This window comes from Pelodiscus sinensis, chromosome 3, assembly GCF_052426305.1.
Source record: "Pelodiscus sinensis isolate ZL-2025 chromosome 3, ASM5242630v1, whole genome shotgun sequence".
Lineage (NCBI taxonomy): Eukaryota > Metazoa > Chordata > Testudines > Trionychidae > Pelodiscus > Pelodiscus sinensis.
The window spans coordinates 750056-766632 of NC_143054.1; the positions used below are offsets into that span (position 1 = coordinate 750056).

The 16577-nt window shown below is 74.0% G+C and overlaps 1 protein-coding gene across 2 annotated transcripts in view; it reads right to left on the reverse strand.

Annotated features, from left to right (window-relative positions):
- Nucleotides 1–14728, reverse strand: part of FNDC4 (fibronectin type III domain containing 4) — a 36172-nt gene extending 21444 nt beyond the window's left edge. Inside the window, exon 1 of one of the 2 annotated variants that reach the window (XM_075915734.2) lies at nt 14400–14728. In XM_075915734.2, the coding sequence (XP_075771849.1) occupies nt 14400–14475 (76 nt within the window). In that variant the 5' untranslated portion in view covers nt 14476–14728. Of the gene's footprint in view, nt 1–13485; nt 13646–14399 lie in introns of those variants that run through there. The other variant, XM_075915735.2, reaches the window with a different exon arrangement.
- Between the last annotated feature and the right edge of the window lie 1849 nt (nt 14729–16577).

A 16577-nucleotide genomic window follows, 5' to 3' on the forward strand; every position in this document is an offset into this window, starting at 1 on the left:
ACCCCCCAGCAACACCGCAGGCCCAGTGCCTGCCCCACGGCCCCCACTGCACCCCCCCAACAACACCGCAGGCCCAGTGCCTGCCCCACAGCCCCCACTGCACCCCCCCAGCAACACCGCAGGCCCAGTGCCTGCCCCACGGCCCCCACTGCACCCCCCCCCAACAACACCGCAGGCCCAGTGCCTGCCCCACAGCCCCCACTGCACCCCCCCAACAACACCGCAGGCCCAGTGCCTGCCCCACAGCCCCCACTGCACCCCCCCCAACAACACCGCAGGCCCAGTGCCTGCCCCACGGCCCCCACTGCACCCCCCAGCAACACCGCAGGCCCAGTGCCTGCCCCACGGCCCCCACTGCACCCCCCCCAACAACACCGCAGGCCCAGTGCCTGCCCCACTGCCCCCACTGCACCCCCCAGCAACACCGCAGGCCCAGTGCCTGCCCCACTGCCCCCACTGCACCCCCCCAACAACACCGCAGGCCCAGTGCCTGCCCCACAGCCCCCACTGCACCCCCCAGCAACACCGCAGGCCCAGTGCCTGCCCCACAGCCCCCACTGCACCCCCCCAACAACACCACAGGCCCAGTGCCTGCCCCACAGCCCCCACTGCACCCCCCCCAACAACACCGCAGGCCCAGTGCCTGCCCCACAGCCCCCACTGCACCCCCCCCAACAACACCGCAGGCCCAGTGCCTGCCCCACAGCCCCCACTGCACCCCCCCAACAACACCGCAGGCCCAGTGCCTGCCCCACAGCCCCCACTGCACCCCCCAACAACATCGCAGGCCCAGTGCCTGCCCCACAGCCCCCACTGCACCCCCCCCAGCAACACCGCAGGCCCAGTGCCTGCCCCACAGCCCCCACTGCACCCCCCAGCAACACCACAGGCCCAGTGCCTGCCCCACAGCCCCCACTGCACCCCCCAGCAACACCGCAGGCCCAGTGCCTGCCCCACAGCCCCCACTGCACCCCCCCAACAACACCGCAGGCCCAGTGCCTGCCCCACAGCCCCCACTGCACCCCCCAGCAACACCGCAGGCCCAGTGCCTGCCCCACAGCCCCCACTGCACCCCCCCAGCAACACCGCAGGCCCAGTGCCTGCCCCACAGCCCCCACTGCACCCCCCAGCAACACCGCAGGCCCAGTGCCTGCCCCACAGCCCCCACTGCACCCCCCCAACAACACCGCAGGCCCAGTGCCTGCCCCACAGCCCCCACTGCACCCCCCCAGCAACACCGCAGGCCCAGTGCCTGCCCCACGGCCCCCACTGCACCCCCCCAACAACACCGCAGGCCCAGTGCCTGCCCCACGGCCCCCACTGCACCCCCCCAGCAACACCGCAGGCCCAGTGCCTGCCCCACAGCCCCCACTGCACCCCCCCAACAACACCGCAGGCCCAGTGCCTGCCCCACAGCCCCCACTGCACCCCTCCAACAACACCGCAGGCCCAGTGCCTGCCCCACTGCCCCCCCCAGCAACACCGCAGGCCCAGTGCCTGCCCCACAGCCCCCACTGCACCCCCCCAACAACACCGCAGGCCCAGTGCCTGCCCCACTGCCCCCACTGCACCCCCCAGCAACACCGCAGGCCCAGTGCCTGCCCCACAGCCCCCACTGCACCCCCCCCAGCAACACCGCAGGCCCAGTGCCTGCCCCACAGCCCCCACTGCACCCCCCCAACAACACCGCAGGCCCAGTGCCTGCCCCACAGCCCCCACTGCACCCCCCCAACAACACCGCAGGCCCAGTGCCTGCCCCACAGCCCCCACTGCACCCCCCCCAGCAACACCGCAGGCCCAGTGCCTGCCCCACGGCCCCCACTGCACCCCCCCAACAACACCGCAGGCCCAGTGCCTGCCCCACAGCCCCCACTGCACCCCCCAACAACACCGCAGGCCCAGTGCCTGCCCCACAGCCCCCACTGCACCCCCCAACAACACCGCAGGCCCAGTGCCTGCCCCACGGCGCCCACTGCACCCCCCCCAACAACACCGCAGGCCCAGTGCCTGCCCCACAGCCCCCACTGCACCCCCCCAGCAACACCGCAGGCCCAGTGCCTGCCCCACAGCCCCCACTGCACCCCCCCAACAACACCACAGGCCCAGTGCCTGCCCCACAGCCCCCACTGCACCCCCCAGCAACACCGCAGGCCCAGTGCCTGCCCCACAGCCCCCACTGCACCCCCCAACAACACCGCAGGCCCAGTGCCTGCCCCACGGCGCCCACTGCACCCCCCCCAACAACACCGCAGGCCCAGTGCCTGCCCCACAGCCCCCACTGCACCCCCCCAACAACACCGCAGGCCCAGTGCCTGCCCCACAGCCCCCACTGCACCCCCCAACAACACCGCAGGCCCAGTGCCTGCCCCACTGCCCCCACTGCACCCCCCCAACAACACCGCAGGCCCAGTGCCTGCCCCACAGCCCCCACTGCACCCCCCAGCAACACCGCAGGCCCAGTGCCTGCCCCACGGCCCCCACTGCACCCCCCAGCAACACCGCAGGCCCAGTGCCTGCCCCACGGCCCCCACTGCACCCCCCAGCAACACCGCAGGCCCAGTGCCTGCCCCACAGCCCCCACTGCACCCCCCAGCAACACCCCAGGCCCAGTGCCTGCCCCACAGCCCCCACTGCACCCCCCAGCAACACCGCAGGCCCAGTGCCTGCCCCACAACCCCCACTGTACCCCCCAGCAACACCGCAGGCCCAGTGCCTGCCCCACTGCCCCCACTGCACCCCCCAGCAACACCGCAGGCCCAGTGCCTGCCCCACTGCCCCCACTGCACCCCCCAGCAACACCGCAGGCCCAGTGCCTGCCCCACGGCCCCCACTGCACCCCCCAGCAACACCGCAGGCCCAGTGCCTGCCCCACTGCACCCCCCAGCAACACCGCAGGCCCAGTGCCTGCCCCACAGCCCCCAATGCACCCCCCAGCAACACCGCAGGCCCAGTGCCTGCCCCACAGCCCCCACTGCACCCCCCCAGCAACACCGCAGGCCCAGTGCCTGTGCCACAGCCCCCACTGCACACCCCCAGCAACACCGCAGGCCCAGTGCCTGCCCCACGGCCCCCACTGCACCCCCCAGCAACACCGCAGGCCCAGTGCCTGCCCCACGGCCCCCACTGCACCCCCCCCAGCAACACCGCAGGCCCAGTGCCTGCCCCACAGCCCCCACTGCACCCCCCAGCAACACCGCAGGCCCAGTGCCTGCCCCACAGCCCCCACTGCACCCCCCAGCAACACCGCAGGCCCAGTGCCTGCCCCACAGCCCCCACTGCACCCCCCAGCAACACCGCAGGCCCAGTGCCTGCCCCACTGCCCCCACTGCACCCCCCAGCAACACCGCAGGCCCAGTGCCTGCCCCACTGCCCCCACTGCACCCCCCAGCAACACCGCAGGCCCAGTGCCTGCCCCACGGCCCCCACTGCACCCCCCAGCAACACCGCAGGCCCAGTGCCTGCCCCACTGCACCCCCCAGCAACACCGCAGGCCCAGTGCCTGCCCCACAGCCCCCACTGCACCCCCCCAGCAACACCGCAGGCCCAGTGCCTGCCCCACAGCCCCCACTGCACCCCCCCAGCAACACCGCAGGCCCAGTGCCTGCGCCACAGCCCCCACTGCACACCCCCAGCAACACCGCAGGCCCAGTGCCTGCCCCACTGCCCCCACTGCACCCCCCAGCAACACCGCAGGCCCAGTGCCTGCCCCACGGCCCCCACTGCACCCCCCAGCAACACCGCAGGCCCAGTGCCTGCCCCACGGCCCCCACTGCACCCCCCCCAGCAACACCGCAGGCCCAGTGCCTGCCCCACAGCCCCCACTGCACCCCCCAGCAACACCGCAGGCCCAGTGCCTGCCCCACAGCCCCCACTGCACCCCCCAGCAACACCGCAGGCCCAGTGCCTGCCCCACAGCCCCCACTGCACCCCCCAGCAACACCGCAGGCCCAGTGCCTGCCCCACTGCCCCCACTGCACCCCCCCAACAACACCGCAGGCCCAGTGCCTGCCCCACAGCCCCCACTGCACCCCCCAGCAACACCGCAGGCCCAGTGCCTGCCCCACGGCCCCCACTGCACCCCCCCCAACAACACCGCAGGCCCAGTGCCTGCCCCACAGCCCCCACTGCACCCCCCCAACAACACCGCAGGCCCAGTGCCTGCCCCACAGCCCCCACTGCACCCCAACCCAACAACACCGCAGGCCCAGTGCCTGCCCCACGGCCCCCACTGCACCCCCCAGCAACACCGCAGGCCCAGTGCCTGCCCCACGGCCCCCACTGCACCCCCCCCAACAACACCGCAGGCCCAGTGCCTGCCCCACTGCCCCCACTGCACCCCCCAGCAACACCGCAGGCCCAGTGCCTGCCCCACTGCCCCCACTGCACCCCCCCAACAACACCGCAGGCCCAGTGCCTGCCCCACAGCCCCCACTGCACCCCCCAGCAACACCGCAGGCCCAGTGCCTGCCCCACAGCCCCCACTGCACCCCCCCAACAACACCACAGGCCCAGTGCCTGCCCCACGGCCCCCACTGCACCCCCCAGCAACACCGCAGGCCCAGTGCCTGCCCCACGGCCCCCACTGCACCCCCCCCAGCAACACCGCAGGCCCAGTGCCTGCCCCACAGCCCCCACTGCACCCCCCAGCAACACCGCAGGCCCAGTGCCTGCCCCACAGCCCCCACTGCACCCCCCAGCAACACCGCAGGCCCAGTGCCTGCCCCACTGCCCCCACTGCACCCCCCAGCAACACCGCAGGCCCAGTGCCTGCCCCACTGCCCCCACTGCACCCCCCAGCAACACCGCAGGCCCAGTGCCTGCCCCACGGCCCCCACTGCACCCCCCAGCAACACCGCAGGCCCAGTGCCTGCCCCACTGCACCCCCCAGCAACACCGCAGGCCCAGTGCCTGCCCCACAGCCCCCACTGCACCCCCCAGCAACACCGCAGGCCCAGTGCCTGCCCCACAGCCCCCACTGCACCCCCCAGCAACACCGCAGGCCCAGTGCCTGCCCCACAGCCCCCACTGCACCCCCCAACAACACCGCAGGCCCAGTGCCTGCCCCACGGCGCCCACTGCACCCCCCCAACAACACCGCAGGCCCAGTGCCTGCCCCACAGCCCCCACTGCACCCCCCCAACAACACCGCAGGCCCAGTGCCTGCCCCACAGCCCCCACTGCACCCCCCAACAACACCGCAGGCCCAGTGCCTGCCCCACTGCCCCCACTGCACCCCCCCAACAACACCGCAGGCCCAGTGCCTGCCCCACAGCCCCCACTGCACCCCCCAGCAACACCGCAGGCCCAGTGCCTGCCCCACGGCCCCCACTGCACCCCCCAGCAACCCCGCAGGCCCAGTGCCTGCCCCACGGCCCCCACTGCACCCCCCAGCAACACCGCAGGCCCAGTGCCTGCCCCACAGCCCCCACTGCACCCCCCAGCAACACCCCAGGCCCAGTGCCTGCCCCACAGCCCCCACTGCACCCCCCAGCAACACCGCAGGCCCAGTGCCTGCCCCACAACCCCCACTGTACCCCCCAGCAACACCGCAGGCCCAGTGCCTGCCCCACTGCCCCCACTGCACCCCCCAGCAACACCGCAGGCCCAGTGCCTGCCCCACTGCCCCCACTGCACCCCCCAGCAACACCGCAGGCCCAGTGCCTGCCCCACGGCCCCCACTGCACCCCCCAGCAACACCGCAGGCCCAGTGCCTGCCCCACTGCACCCCCCAGCAACACCGCAGGCCCAGTGCCTGCCCCACAGCCCCCACTGCACCCCCCAGCAACACCGCAGGCCCAGTGCCTGCCCCACAGCCCCCACTGCACCCCCCCAGCAACACCGCAGGCCCAGTGCCTGTGCCACAGCCCCCACTGCACACCCCCAGCAACACCGCAGGCCCAGTGCCTGCCCCACGGCCCCCACTGCACCCCCCAGCAACACCGCAGGCCCAGTGCCTGCCCCACGGCCCCCACTGCACCCCCCCCAGCAACACCGCAGGCCCAGTGCCTGCCCCACAGCCCCCACTGCACCCCCCAGCAACACCGCAGGCCCAGTGCCTGCCCCACAGCCCCCACTGCACCCCCCAGCAACACCGCAGGCCCAGTGCCTGCCCCACAGCCCCCACTGCACCCCCCAGCAACACCGCAGGCCCAGTGCCTGCCCCACTGCCCCCACTGCACACCCCAGCAACACCGCAGGCCCAGTGCCTGCCCCACTGCCCCCACTGCACCCCCCAGCAACACCGCAGGCCCAGTGCCTGCCCCACGGCCCCCACTGCACCCCCCAGCAACACCGCAGGCCCAGTGCCTGCCCCACTGCACCCCCCAGCAACACCGCAGGCCCAGTGCCTGCCCCACAGCCCCCACTGCACCCCCCCAGCAACACCGCAGGCCCAGTGCCTGCCCCACAGCCCCCACTGCACCCCCCCAGCAACACCGCAGGCCCAGTGCCTGCGCCACAGCCCCCACTGCACACCCCCAGCAACACCGCAGGCCCAGTGCCTGCCCCACTGCCCCCACTGCACCCCCCAGCAACACCGCAGGCCCAGTGCCTGCCCCACGGCCCCCACTGCACCCCCCAGCAACACCGCAGGCCCAGTGCCTGCCCCACGGCCCCCACTGCACCCCCCCCAGCAACACCGCAGGCCCAGTGCCTGCCCCACAGCCCCCACTGCACCCCCCAGCAACACCGCAGGCCCAGTGCCTGCCCCACAGCCCCCACTGCACCCCCCAGCAACACCGCAGGCCCAGTGCCTGCCCCACAGCCCCCACTGCACCCCCCAGCAACACCGCAGGCCCAGTGCCTGCCCCACTGCCCCCACTGCACCCCCCCAACAACACCGCAGGCCCAGTGCCTGCCCCACAGCCCCCACTGCACCCCCCAGCAACACCGCAGGCCCAGTGCCTGCCCCACGGCCCCCACTGCACCCCCCCCAACAACACCGCAGGCCCAGTGCCTGCCCCACAGCCCCCACTGCACCCCCCCAACAACACCGCAGGCCCAGTGCCTGCCCCACAGCCCCCACTGCACCCCAACCCAACAACACCGCAGGCCCAGTGCCTGCCCCACGGCCCCCACTGCACCCCCCAGCAACACCGCAGGCCCAGTGCCTGCCCCACGGCCCCCACTGCACCCCCCCCAACAACACCGCAGGCCCAGTGCCTGCCCCACTGCCCCCACTGCACCCCCCAGCAACACCGCAGGCCCAGTGCCTGCCCCACTGCCCCCACTGCACCCCCCCAACAACACCGCAGGCCCAGTGCCTGCCCCACAGCCCCCACTGCACCCCCCAGCAACACCGCAGGCCCAGTGCCTGCCCCACAGCCCCCACTGCACCCCCCCCAACAACACCACAGGCCCAGTGCCTGCCCCACGGCCCCCACTGCACCCCCCAGCAACACCGCAGGCCCAGTGCCTGCCCCACGGCCCCCACTGCACCCCCCCCAGCAACACCGCAGGCCCAGTGCCTGCCCCACAGCCCCCACTGCACCCCCCAGCAACACCGCAGGCCCAGTGCCTGCCCCACAGCCCCCACTGCACCCCCCAGCAACACCGCAGGCCCAGTGCCTGCCCCACTGCCCCCACTGCACCCCCCAGCAACACCGCAGGCCCAGTGCCTGCCCCACTGCCCCCACTGCACCCCCCAGCAACACCGCAGGCCCAGTGCCTGCCCCACGGCCCCCACTGCACCCCCCAGCAACACCGCAGGCCCAGTGCCTGCCCCACTGCACCCCCCAGCAACACCGCAGGCCCAGTGCCTGCCCCACAGCCCCCACTGCACCCCCCAGCAACACCGCAGGCCCAGTGCCTGCCCCACAGCCCCCACTGCACCCCCCCAGCAACACCGCAGGCCCAGTGCCTGCGCCACAGCCCCCACTGCACACCCCCAGCAACACCGCAGGCCCAGTGCCTGCCCCACTGCCCCCACTGCACCCCCCAGCAACACCGCAGGCCCAGTGCCTGCCCCACGGCCCCCACTGCACCCCCCAGCAACACCGCAGGCCCAGTGCCTGCCCCACGGCCCCCACTGCACCCCCCCCAGCAACACCGCAGGCCCAGTGCCTGCCCCACAGCCCCCACTGCACCCCCCAGCAACACCGCAGGCCCAGTGCCTGCCCCACAGCCCCCACTGCACCCCCCAGCAACACCGCAGGCCCAGTGCCTGCCCCACAGCCCCCACTGCACCCCCCAGCAACACCGCAGGCCCAGTGCCTGCCCCACTGCCCCCACTGCACCCCCCCAACAACACCGCAGGCCCAGTGCCTGCCCCACAGCCCCCACTGCACCCCCCAGCAACACCGCAGGCCCAGTGCCTGCCCCACGGCCCCCACTGCACCCCCCCCAACAACACCGCAGGCCCAGTGCCTGCCCCACAGCCCCCACTGCACCCCCCCAACAACACCGCAGGCCCAGTGCCTGCCCCACAGCCCCCACTGCACCCCCCCCAACAACACCGCAGGCCCAGTGCCTGCCCCACGGCCCCCACTGCACCCCCCAGCAACACCGCAGGCCCAGTGCCTGCCCCACGGCCCCCACTGCACCCCCCGCAACAACACCGCAGGCCCAGTGCCTGCCCCACTGCCCCCACTGCACCCCCCAGCAACACCGCAGGCCCAGTGCCTGCCCCACTGCCCCCACTGCACCCCCCCAACAACACCGCAGGCCCAGTGCCTGCCCCACAGCCCCCACTGCACCCCCCAGCAACACCGCAGGCCCAGTGCCTGCCCCACAGCCCCCACTGCACCCCCCCAACAACACCACAGGCCCAGTGCCTGCCCCACAGCCCCCACTGCACCCCCCCCAACAACACCGCAGGCCCAGTGCCTGCCCCACAGCCCCCACTGCACCCCCCCCAACAACACCGCAGGCCCAGTGCCTGCCCCACAGCCCGCACTGCACCCCCCAACAACACCGCAGGCCCAGTGCCTGCCCCACAGCCCCCACTGCACCCCCCAACAACATCGCAGGCCCAGTGCCTGCCCCACAGCCCCCACTGCACCCCCCCAGCAACACCGCAGGCCCAGTGCCTGCCCCACAGCCCCCACTGCACCCCCCAGCAACACCACAGGCCCAGTGCCTGCCCCACAGCCCCCACTGCACCCCCCAGCAACACCGCAGGCCCAGTGCCTGCCCCACAGCCCCCACTGCACCCCCCCAACAACACCGCAGGCCCAGTGCCTGCCCCACAGCCCCCACTGCACCCCCCAGCAACACCGCAGGCCCAGTGCCTGCCCCACAGCCCCCACTGCACCCCCCCAGCAACACCGCAGGCCCAGTGCCTGCCCCACAGCCCCCACTGCACCCCCCAGCAACACCGCAGGCCCAGTGCCTGCCCCACAGCCCCCACTGCACCCCCCCAACAACACCGCAGGCCCAGTGCCTGCCCCACAGCCCCCACTGCACCCCCCCAGCAACACCGCAGGCCCAGTGCCTGCCCCACGGCCCCCACTGCACCCGCCCAACAACACCGCAGGCCCAGTGCCTGCCCCACGGCCCCCACTGCACCCCCCCAGCAACACCGCAGGCCCAGTGCCTGCCCCACAGCCCCCACTGCACCCCCCCAACAACACCGCAGGCCCAGTGCCTGCCCCACAGCCCCCACTGCACCCCCCCAACAACACCGCAGGCCCAGTGCCTGCCCCACTGCCCCCCCCAGCAACACCGCAGGCCCAGTGCCTGCCCCACAGCCCCCACTGCACCCCCCCAACAACACCGCAGGCCCAGTGCCTGCCCCACAGCCCCCACTGCACCCCCCCAACAACACCGCAGGCCCAGTGCCTGCCCCACAGCCCCCACTGCACCCCCCAGCAACACCGCAGGCCCAGTGCCTGCCCCACGGCCCCCACTGCACCCCCCCCAGCAACACCACAGGCCCAGTGCCTGCCCCACAGCCCCCACTGCACCCCCCCAACAACACCGCAGGCCCAGTGCCTGCCCCACAGCCCCCACTGCACCCCCCAGCAACACCGCAGGCCCAGTGCCTGCCCCACAGCCCCCACTGCACCCCCCAACAACACCGCAGGCCCAGTGCCTGCCCCACGGCGCCCACTGCACCCCCCCCAACAACACCGCAGGCCCAGTGCCTGCCCCACAGCCCCCACTGCACCCCCCAACAACACCGCAGGCCCAGTGCCTGCCCCACAGCCCCCACTGCACCCCCCAGCAACACCGCAGGCCCAGTGCCTGCCCCACAGCCCCCACTGCACCCCCCAGCAACACCGCAGGCCCAGTGCCTGCCCCACAGCCCCCACTGCACCCCCCCAACAACACCGCAGGCCCAGTGCCTGCCCCACAGCCCCCACTGCACCCCCCAGCAACACCACAGGCCCAGTGCCTGCCCCACAGCCCCCACTGCACCCCCCCAACAACACCGCAGGCCCAGTGCCTGCCCCACAGCCCCCACTGCACCCCCCAGCAACACCGCAGGCCCAGTGCCTGCCCCACGGCCCCCACTGCACCCCCCCCAGCAACACCACAGGCCCAGTGCCTGCCCCACAGCCCCCACTGCACCCCCCCAACAACACCGCAGGCCCAGTGCCTGCCCCACAGCCCCCACTGCACCCCCCAGCAACACCGCAGGCCCAGTGCCTGCCCCACAGCCCCCACTGCACCCCCCAGCAACACCGCAGGCCCAGTGCCTGCCCCACAGCCCCCACTGCACCCCCCCCAGCAACACCGCAGGCCCAGTGCCTGCCCCACAGCCCCCACTGCACCCCCCCAACAACACCGCAGGCCCAGTGCCTGCCCCACAGCCCCCACTGCACCCCCCCAACAACACCGCAGGCCCAGTGCCTGCCCCACGGCCCCCACTGCACCCCCCCCCAACCACACGCCAGGCCCAGTGCCTACCCCACGGCCCCCACTGCACCCCCCCAACAACACCGCAGGCCCAGTGCCTGCCCCACTGCCCCCACTGCACCCCCCCCAACAACACCGCAGGCCTAGTGCCTGCCCCACAGCCCCCACTGCACCCCCCAGCAACACCGCAGGCCCAGTGCCTGCCCCACAGCCCCCACTGCACCCCCCCAACCACACCGCAGGCCCAGTGCCTGCCCCACTGCCCCCACTGCACCCCCCCAACAACACCGCAGGCCCAGTGCCTGCCCCACAGCCCCCACTGCACCCCCCAACAACACCGCAGGCCCAGTGCCTGCCCCACAGCCCCCACTGCACCCCCCAGCAACACCGCAGGCCCAGTGCCTGCCCCACAGCCCCCACTGCACCCCCCAACAACACCGCAGGCCCAGTGCCTGCCCCACAGCCCCCACTGCACCCCCCAGCAACACCACAGGCCCAGTGCCTGCCCCACGGCCCCCACTGCACCCCCCCAGCAACACCGCAGGCCCAGTGCCTGCCCCACTGCACCCCCCCAACAACACCGCAGGCCCAGTGCCTGCCCCACTGCCCCCACTGCACCCCCCCAACAACACCGCAGGCCCAGTGCCTGCCCCACAGCCCCCACTGCACCCCCCCAACCACACCGCAGGCCCAGTGCCTGCCCCACTGCCCCCACTGCACCCCCCCAACAACACCGCAGGCCCAGTGCCTGCCCCACAGCCCCCACTGCACCCCCCAGCAACACCGCAGGCCCAGTGCCTGCCCCACAGCCCCCACTGCACCCCCCAACAACACCACAGGCCCAGTGCCTGCCCCACGGCCCCCACTGCACCCCCCCAGCAACACCGCAGGCCCAGTGCCTGCCCCACTGCACCCCCCCAACAACACCGCAGGCCCAGTGCCTGCCCCACTGCCCCCACTGCACCCCCCCAACAACACCGCAGGCCCAGTGCCTGCCCCACAGCCCCCACTGCACCCCCCAGCAACACCGCAGGCCCAGTGCCTGCCCCACAGCCCCCACTGCACCCCCCAGCAACACCGCAGGCCCAGTGCCTGCCCCACAGCCCCCACTGCACCCCCCCAACAACACCGCAGGCCCAGTGCCTGCCGCACAGCCCCCACTGCACCCCCCAGCAACACCGCAGGCCCAGTGCCTGCCCCACAACCCCCACTGCACCCCCCCAGCAACACCACAGGCCCAGTGCCTGCCCCACAGCCCCCACTGCACCCCCCAGCAACACCGCAGGCCCAGTGCCTGCCCCACAGCCCCCACTGCACCCCCCCCAGCAACACCGCAGGCCCAGTGCCTGCCCCATTGCCCCCTGTGTATCTCCTTACACAACACTGCAGGAAATTTTTTTGTAACCCGAGAACTAAGGATTCCCTGGAACTCACTGCCACAGGATGTCCCTGAAGCCACGGGAGCATCCAAAAGGGCCTGGAGGCTCCTGGATAACAAGAATACCCAGAGTTCTCATCATTCCCTATAACCATAGTCCTGGCAGGAAGCGTTACTCCCCTGCCTTGGGCAGGCCACGGAGCTGGAATTCCTGGAGAGCCGCTGAGGCCCCGAAGGCAGATTGGCCAGTCGTGGCTGGGGGTTCTCTCCAGCCTCTGCAGCATGGTCCCAGCGCAGTGTGTGGGGCCAGAGGGGCCTGGGCTCCATGGGCCTGCCTTGCCCCCGCTCAGCAGCAGAGCCGACCCCGAGCGAATTTCTGCTGCCTGCAGGAGAGTAACCTGCACTCCCGGGGGCTTGCCGGGGCAGTGGCCCTTGGGCCTGCAGGAGCCCCCTGCCTGGTACCAAGGAGGAGGCGGTGCAGCTCGGCCCTGTTTGTGGGGGGCTGTGAGAGGCCGGGGCTGCGGGGACCTCTAGGAGCGGCTCCAGCCCCAGCTGCCAGTGTATGTGCTGGCTGGTAACCCCCCAGGACCAGTCCAATGAGGTAACCCCTCCCCCAGACCAGGCCCAGGCTAATGAGGTTACCCCCCCCCAGGACCAGTCCAATGAAGTAACCCCTCCCCAAGACCAGGCCCAGGCTAATGAGGTTACCCCCCCCCCCCCAGGACCAGTCCAATGAGGTAACCCCTCCCCCAGACCAGGCCCAGGCTAATGAGGTTACCCCCCCCCCCCCCAGGACCAGTCCAATGAGGTTACCCCCCCCAGGACCAGTCCAATGAGGTAACCCCTCCCCAAGACCAGGCCCAGGCTAATGAGGTTACCCCCCCCCAGGACCAGTCCAATGAGGTAACCCCTCCCCAAGACCAGGCCCAGGCTAATGAGGTTACCCCCCCCCCCGGACTAGTCCAATGAGGTAACCCCCCCCCCCCGGAGCAGTCCAATGAGGTTACCCCCCGCCCCAGGACCAGGCCAATGAGGTTACCCCCCAGGCCCAGGCCAATGAGGTTACCCCCCCCAGGACCAGTCCAATGAGGTTACCCCCCCCAGGACCAGTCCAATGAGGTAACCCCTCCCCAAGACCAGGCCCAGGCTAATGAGGTTACCCCCCCCCCCGACTAGTCCAATGAGGTAGCCCCCCCCCCCCCGGAGCAGTCCAATGAGGTAACCCCCCCCCCAGACCAGGCCCAGTCCAATGAGGTTACCCCCGCCCCCGAGTCTGGGCCGGCGGGGCTGTCAGCCTGTGCCCGGCAGACCTGGTTGTTCTGCGGGCGGGCAGCTCCGCCAGGGCTCCCGGCTCAGGAGGCTGCGGAGCCTGATCCCCGGGGCTGCCGGCGCCGGGTCCCTGCGCAGCCTCCCTCCGCCGCGTGAACCGCTCGCCGCAGCCTGCGCCCCGGCCTCCGCCTGCTGCCCTCTCCGGCCCCCCCGCCCCGGCCCCGCGCCCCCTGCCCGCCCCGGCCCCCTCGCTCCGGCCCCGCGCCCCCTGCCCCCCCCCGCCCCGGCCCCGCGCCCCCTGCCCTCTCCGGCCCCCCCGCTCCGGCCCCGCGCCCCCTGCCCCCCCCGCCCCGGCCCCGCGCCCCCTGCCCGCCCCGGCCCCCCCGCTCCGGCCCCGCGCCCCCTGCCCCCCCCGCCCCGGCCCCCCCGCCCCGGCCTCCGCCGGCTGCCCGCTCCGGCCCCCCCGCCCCGGCCCGCCCCCCCTGCCCCCCCCGCCCCGGCCCCCCCGCCCCGGCCTCCGCCTGCTGCCCTCTCCGGCCCCCCCGCCCCGGCCCGCCCCCCCCTGCCCCCCGCCCCGGCCCCCCCGCCCCGGCCTCCGCCTGCTGCCCTCTCCGGCCCCCCCGCCCCGGCCCCGCGCCCCCTGCCCGCCCCTGCCCCCCCCGCCCCGGCCCCGCGCCCCCTGCCCCCCCCGCCCCGGCCCCGCGCCCCCTGCCCGCCCCGGCCCCCCCGCTCCGGCCCCGCGCCCCCTGCCCGCCCCCCGCCCGCCCCGCTCCGGCCCCGCGCCCCCTGCCCACTCCGGCCCCCCCGCCCGGCCCCGCGCCCCCTGCCCGCTCCGGCCCCCCCCGCTCCGGCCCCGCGCCCCCTGCCCGCTCCGGCCCCCCCGCTCCGGCCCCGCGCCCCCTGCCCGCCCCGGCCCCCCCCCGCTCCGGCCCCCCCGTGGCCCCCCCTCACTCACTCGCTCGCACCAGGCAGAGGTCGCAGCTGAAAAGCACCAGCACGGCCGGGTTGAGGCGGGCGGGGAGGGGCCCCATGGCCCCGGGCAGGGGCAGGAGCCCCGAGACCGGCTCAGCCGTGGCGGGCGCGGGCCCCTGCCCCGGGGCATCGGCTCACAGCGGGGCCCCCCCCCGCCTCCCGCACGGGCGCCGGGCGCAGCGAGCCGGGGGCAGCCGCGCCCCCCCCCAGCCAGGCCGCGCCGCGGGGCGCCGAGGGCAGCGGGGCCGGGCCGGACCCAGCGCAGCGCGCAGGCTGGAGACTGGCGGGAGCCTGCGGGGCAGCACCGCTGACAGCTCCGCCTAGAGCCACCCCCCCCCCGCCGCTCCGCCCATCCCCCCGCCTGGCTCTTCCCCTAGCCCCCCCCCCCCGGCTCCGCCCATCCCCCCGCCTGGCTCTTCCCCTAGATCCCCCCCCCCCGGCTCCGCCCATCCCCCCGCCTGGCTCTTCCCCCTAGATCCCCCCCCCCCGGCTCCGCCCATCCCCCCGCCTGGCTCTTCCCCCTAGATCCCCCCCCCCCCGGCTCCGCCCATCCCCCCGCCTGGCTCTTCCCCCCTAGATCCCCCCCCCCGGCTCCGCCCATCCCCCCGCCTGGCTCTTCCCCCCTAGCTCCCCCCCCCCCCGCCCATCCCCCCGCCTGGCTCTTCCCCCTAGCCCCCCCCCCCCGGCTTCGCCCATCCCCCGCCTGGCTCTTCCCCCCTAGCCCCCCCCCGGCTTCGCCCATCCCCCCGCCTGGCTCTTCCCCCTAGCTCCCCCCCCGGCTCCGCCCATCCCCCCGCCTGGCTCTTCCCCCCCCCCCCCCCCCCACCCGGCTTCGCCCATCCCCCCGCCTGGCTCCTCTCCCCCAGCTCCCCCCTCCGCTCCTTCCATCCCCCGCCTGGCTCTTCTCCCCTAGCTCTCCCCCCCGCCTGGCTCCTCTCCCCCCCTCCCCCCCCTCCGCTCCTTCCATCCCCCCCGCCTGGCTCTTCTCTCCTAGTTCCCCCCCCCGGCCCGCCCATCCCCCCCCCCGCCTGGCTCTTCTCCCCTAGCTCCCCCCCCGGCTCCGCCCATCCCCCCGCCTGGCTCTTCTCCCCTAGCCCCCCCCTCCCGGCTCCGCCCATCCCCCCCGCCTGGCTCTTCCCCCCTAGCCCCCCCACTCCCGGCTTCGCCCATCCCCCCCGCCTGGCTCTTCTCCCCTAGCTCCCCCCACTCCCGGCTTCGCCCATCCCCCGCCTGGCTCTTCTCCCCTAGCCCACCCTCCCGGCTTCGCCCATCCCCCCGCCTGGCTCTTCCCCCCTAGCTCCCCCCCCTCCCGGCTTCTCCCATCCCCCCGCCTGGCTCTTCCCCCCTAGCTCCCCCGCCTGGCTCTTCTCCCCTAGCTCCCCCCCCCCAGCTCCGCCCATCCCCCGCCTGGCTCTTCTCTCCTAGCCCCCCCCTCCCGGCCGCCCATCCCCCCGCCTGGCTCCTCTCCCCAGCCCCCCCCGCCTGGCTCTTCTCCCCTAGCTCTCCCCCCGCCTGGCTCTTCTCCCCCAACTCCCCCCCCTCCCGGCTCCGCCCATCCCCCCCCGCCTGGCTCCTCTCCCCCAGCCCCCCCCCCCTCCGCTCAGCCCATCCCCCCCGCCTGGCTCCTCTCCCCCAACTCTCCCCCCCCCGCTCCTCCCCTCCTCCGCCTGGCTCCTCTCCCCCAGCTCCTCCCTCCCAGCTCCGCCCATCCCTTCCCTCCCCCTCCTCCGCCCGGCTCCTCTCCCTCAGGTCCCCTCCCACCCCACCGGGCTCAGTCCCAGCTCCTCCCCGGCTCCGCCCATCCCCCCTCCCCAGCCTGGCTCCGCCTCTCCCCCTCCTCCCCACGTGTGGAATGGGAGGCTGAATGCTCCGAGAGAAGATCTGGCTGGCTTTTGGGGAGCAGTTCTAGAGCATCACCCCGATGACTGTGACAGACGAGGGGATCCTGCACTTACAGGCTGGTGAACCCACCCTGAGTACCCCGCAGACTGGCTGAAATCATGGCACAGAGCAGCATTGTCAGACACAGAGACCAGCATCATGTGTTGGGGGAAGTCAGCATGGGTTCTGGAAAGGGAAATCCTGCCTCACCCATCTACTAGTTCTCTGAGGGGTCAACAAGCATGTGGACAAGGGGGATCCAGTGGCTAGAGTGTCCTTA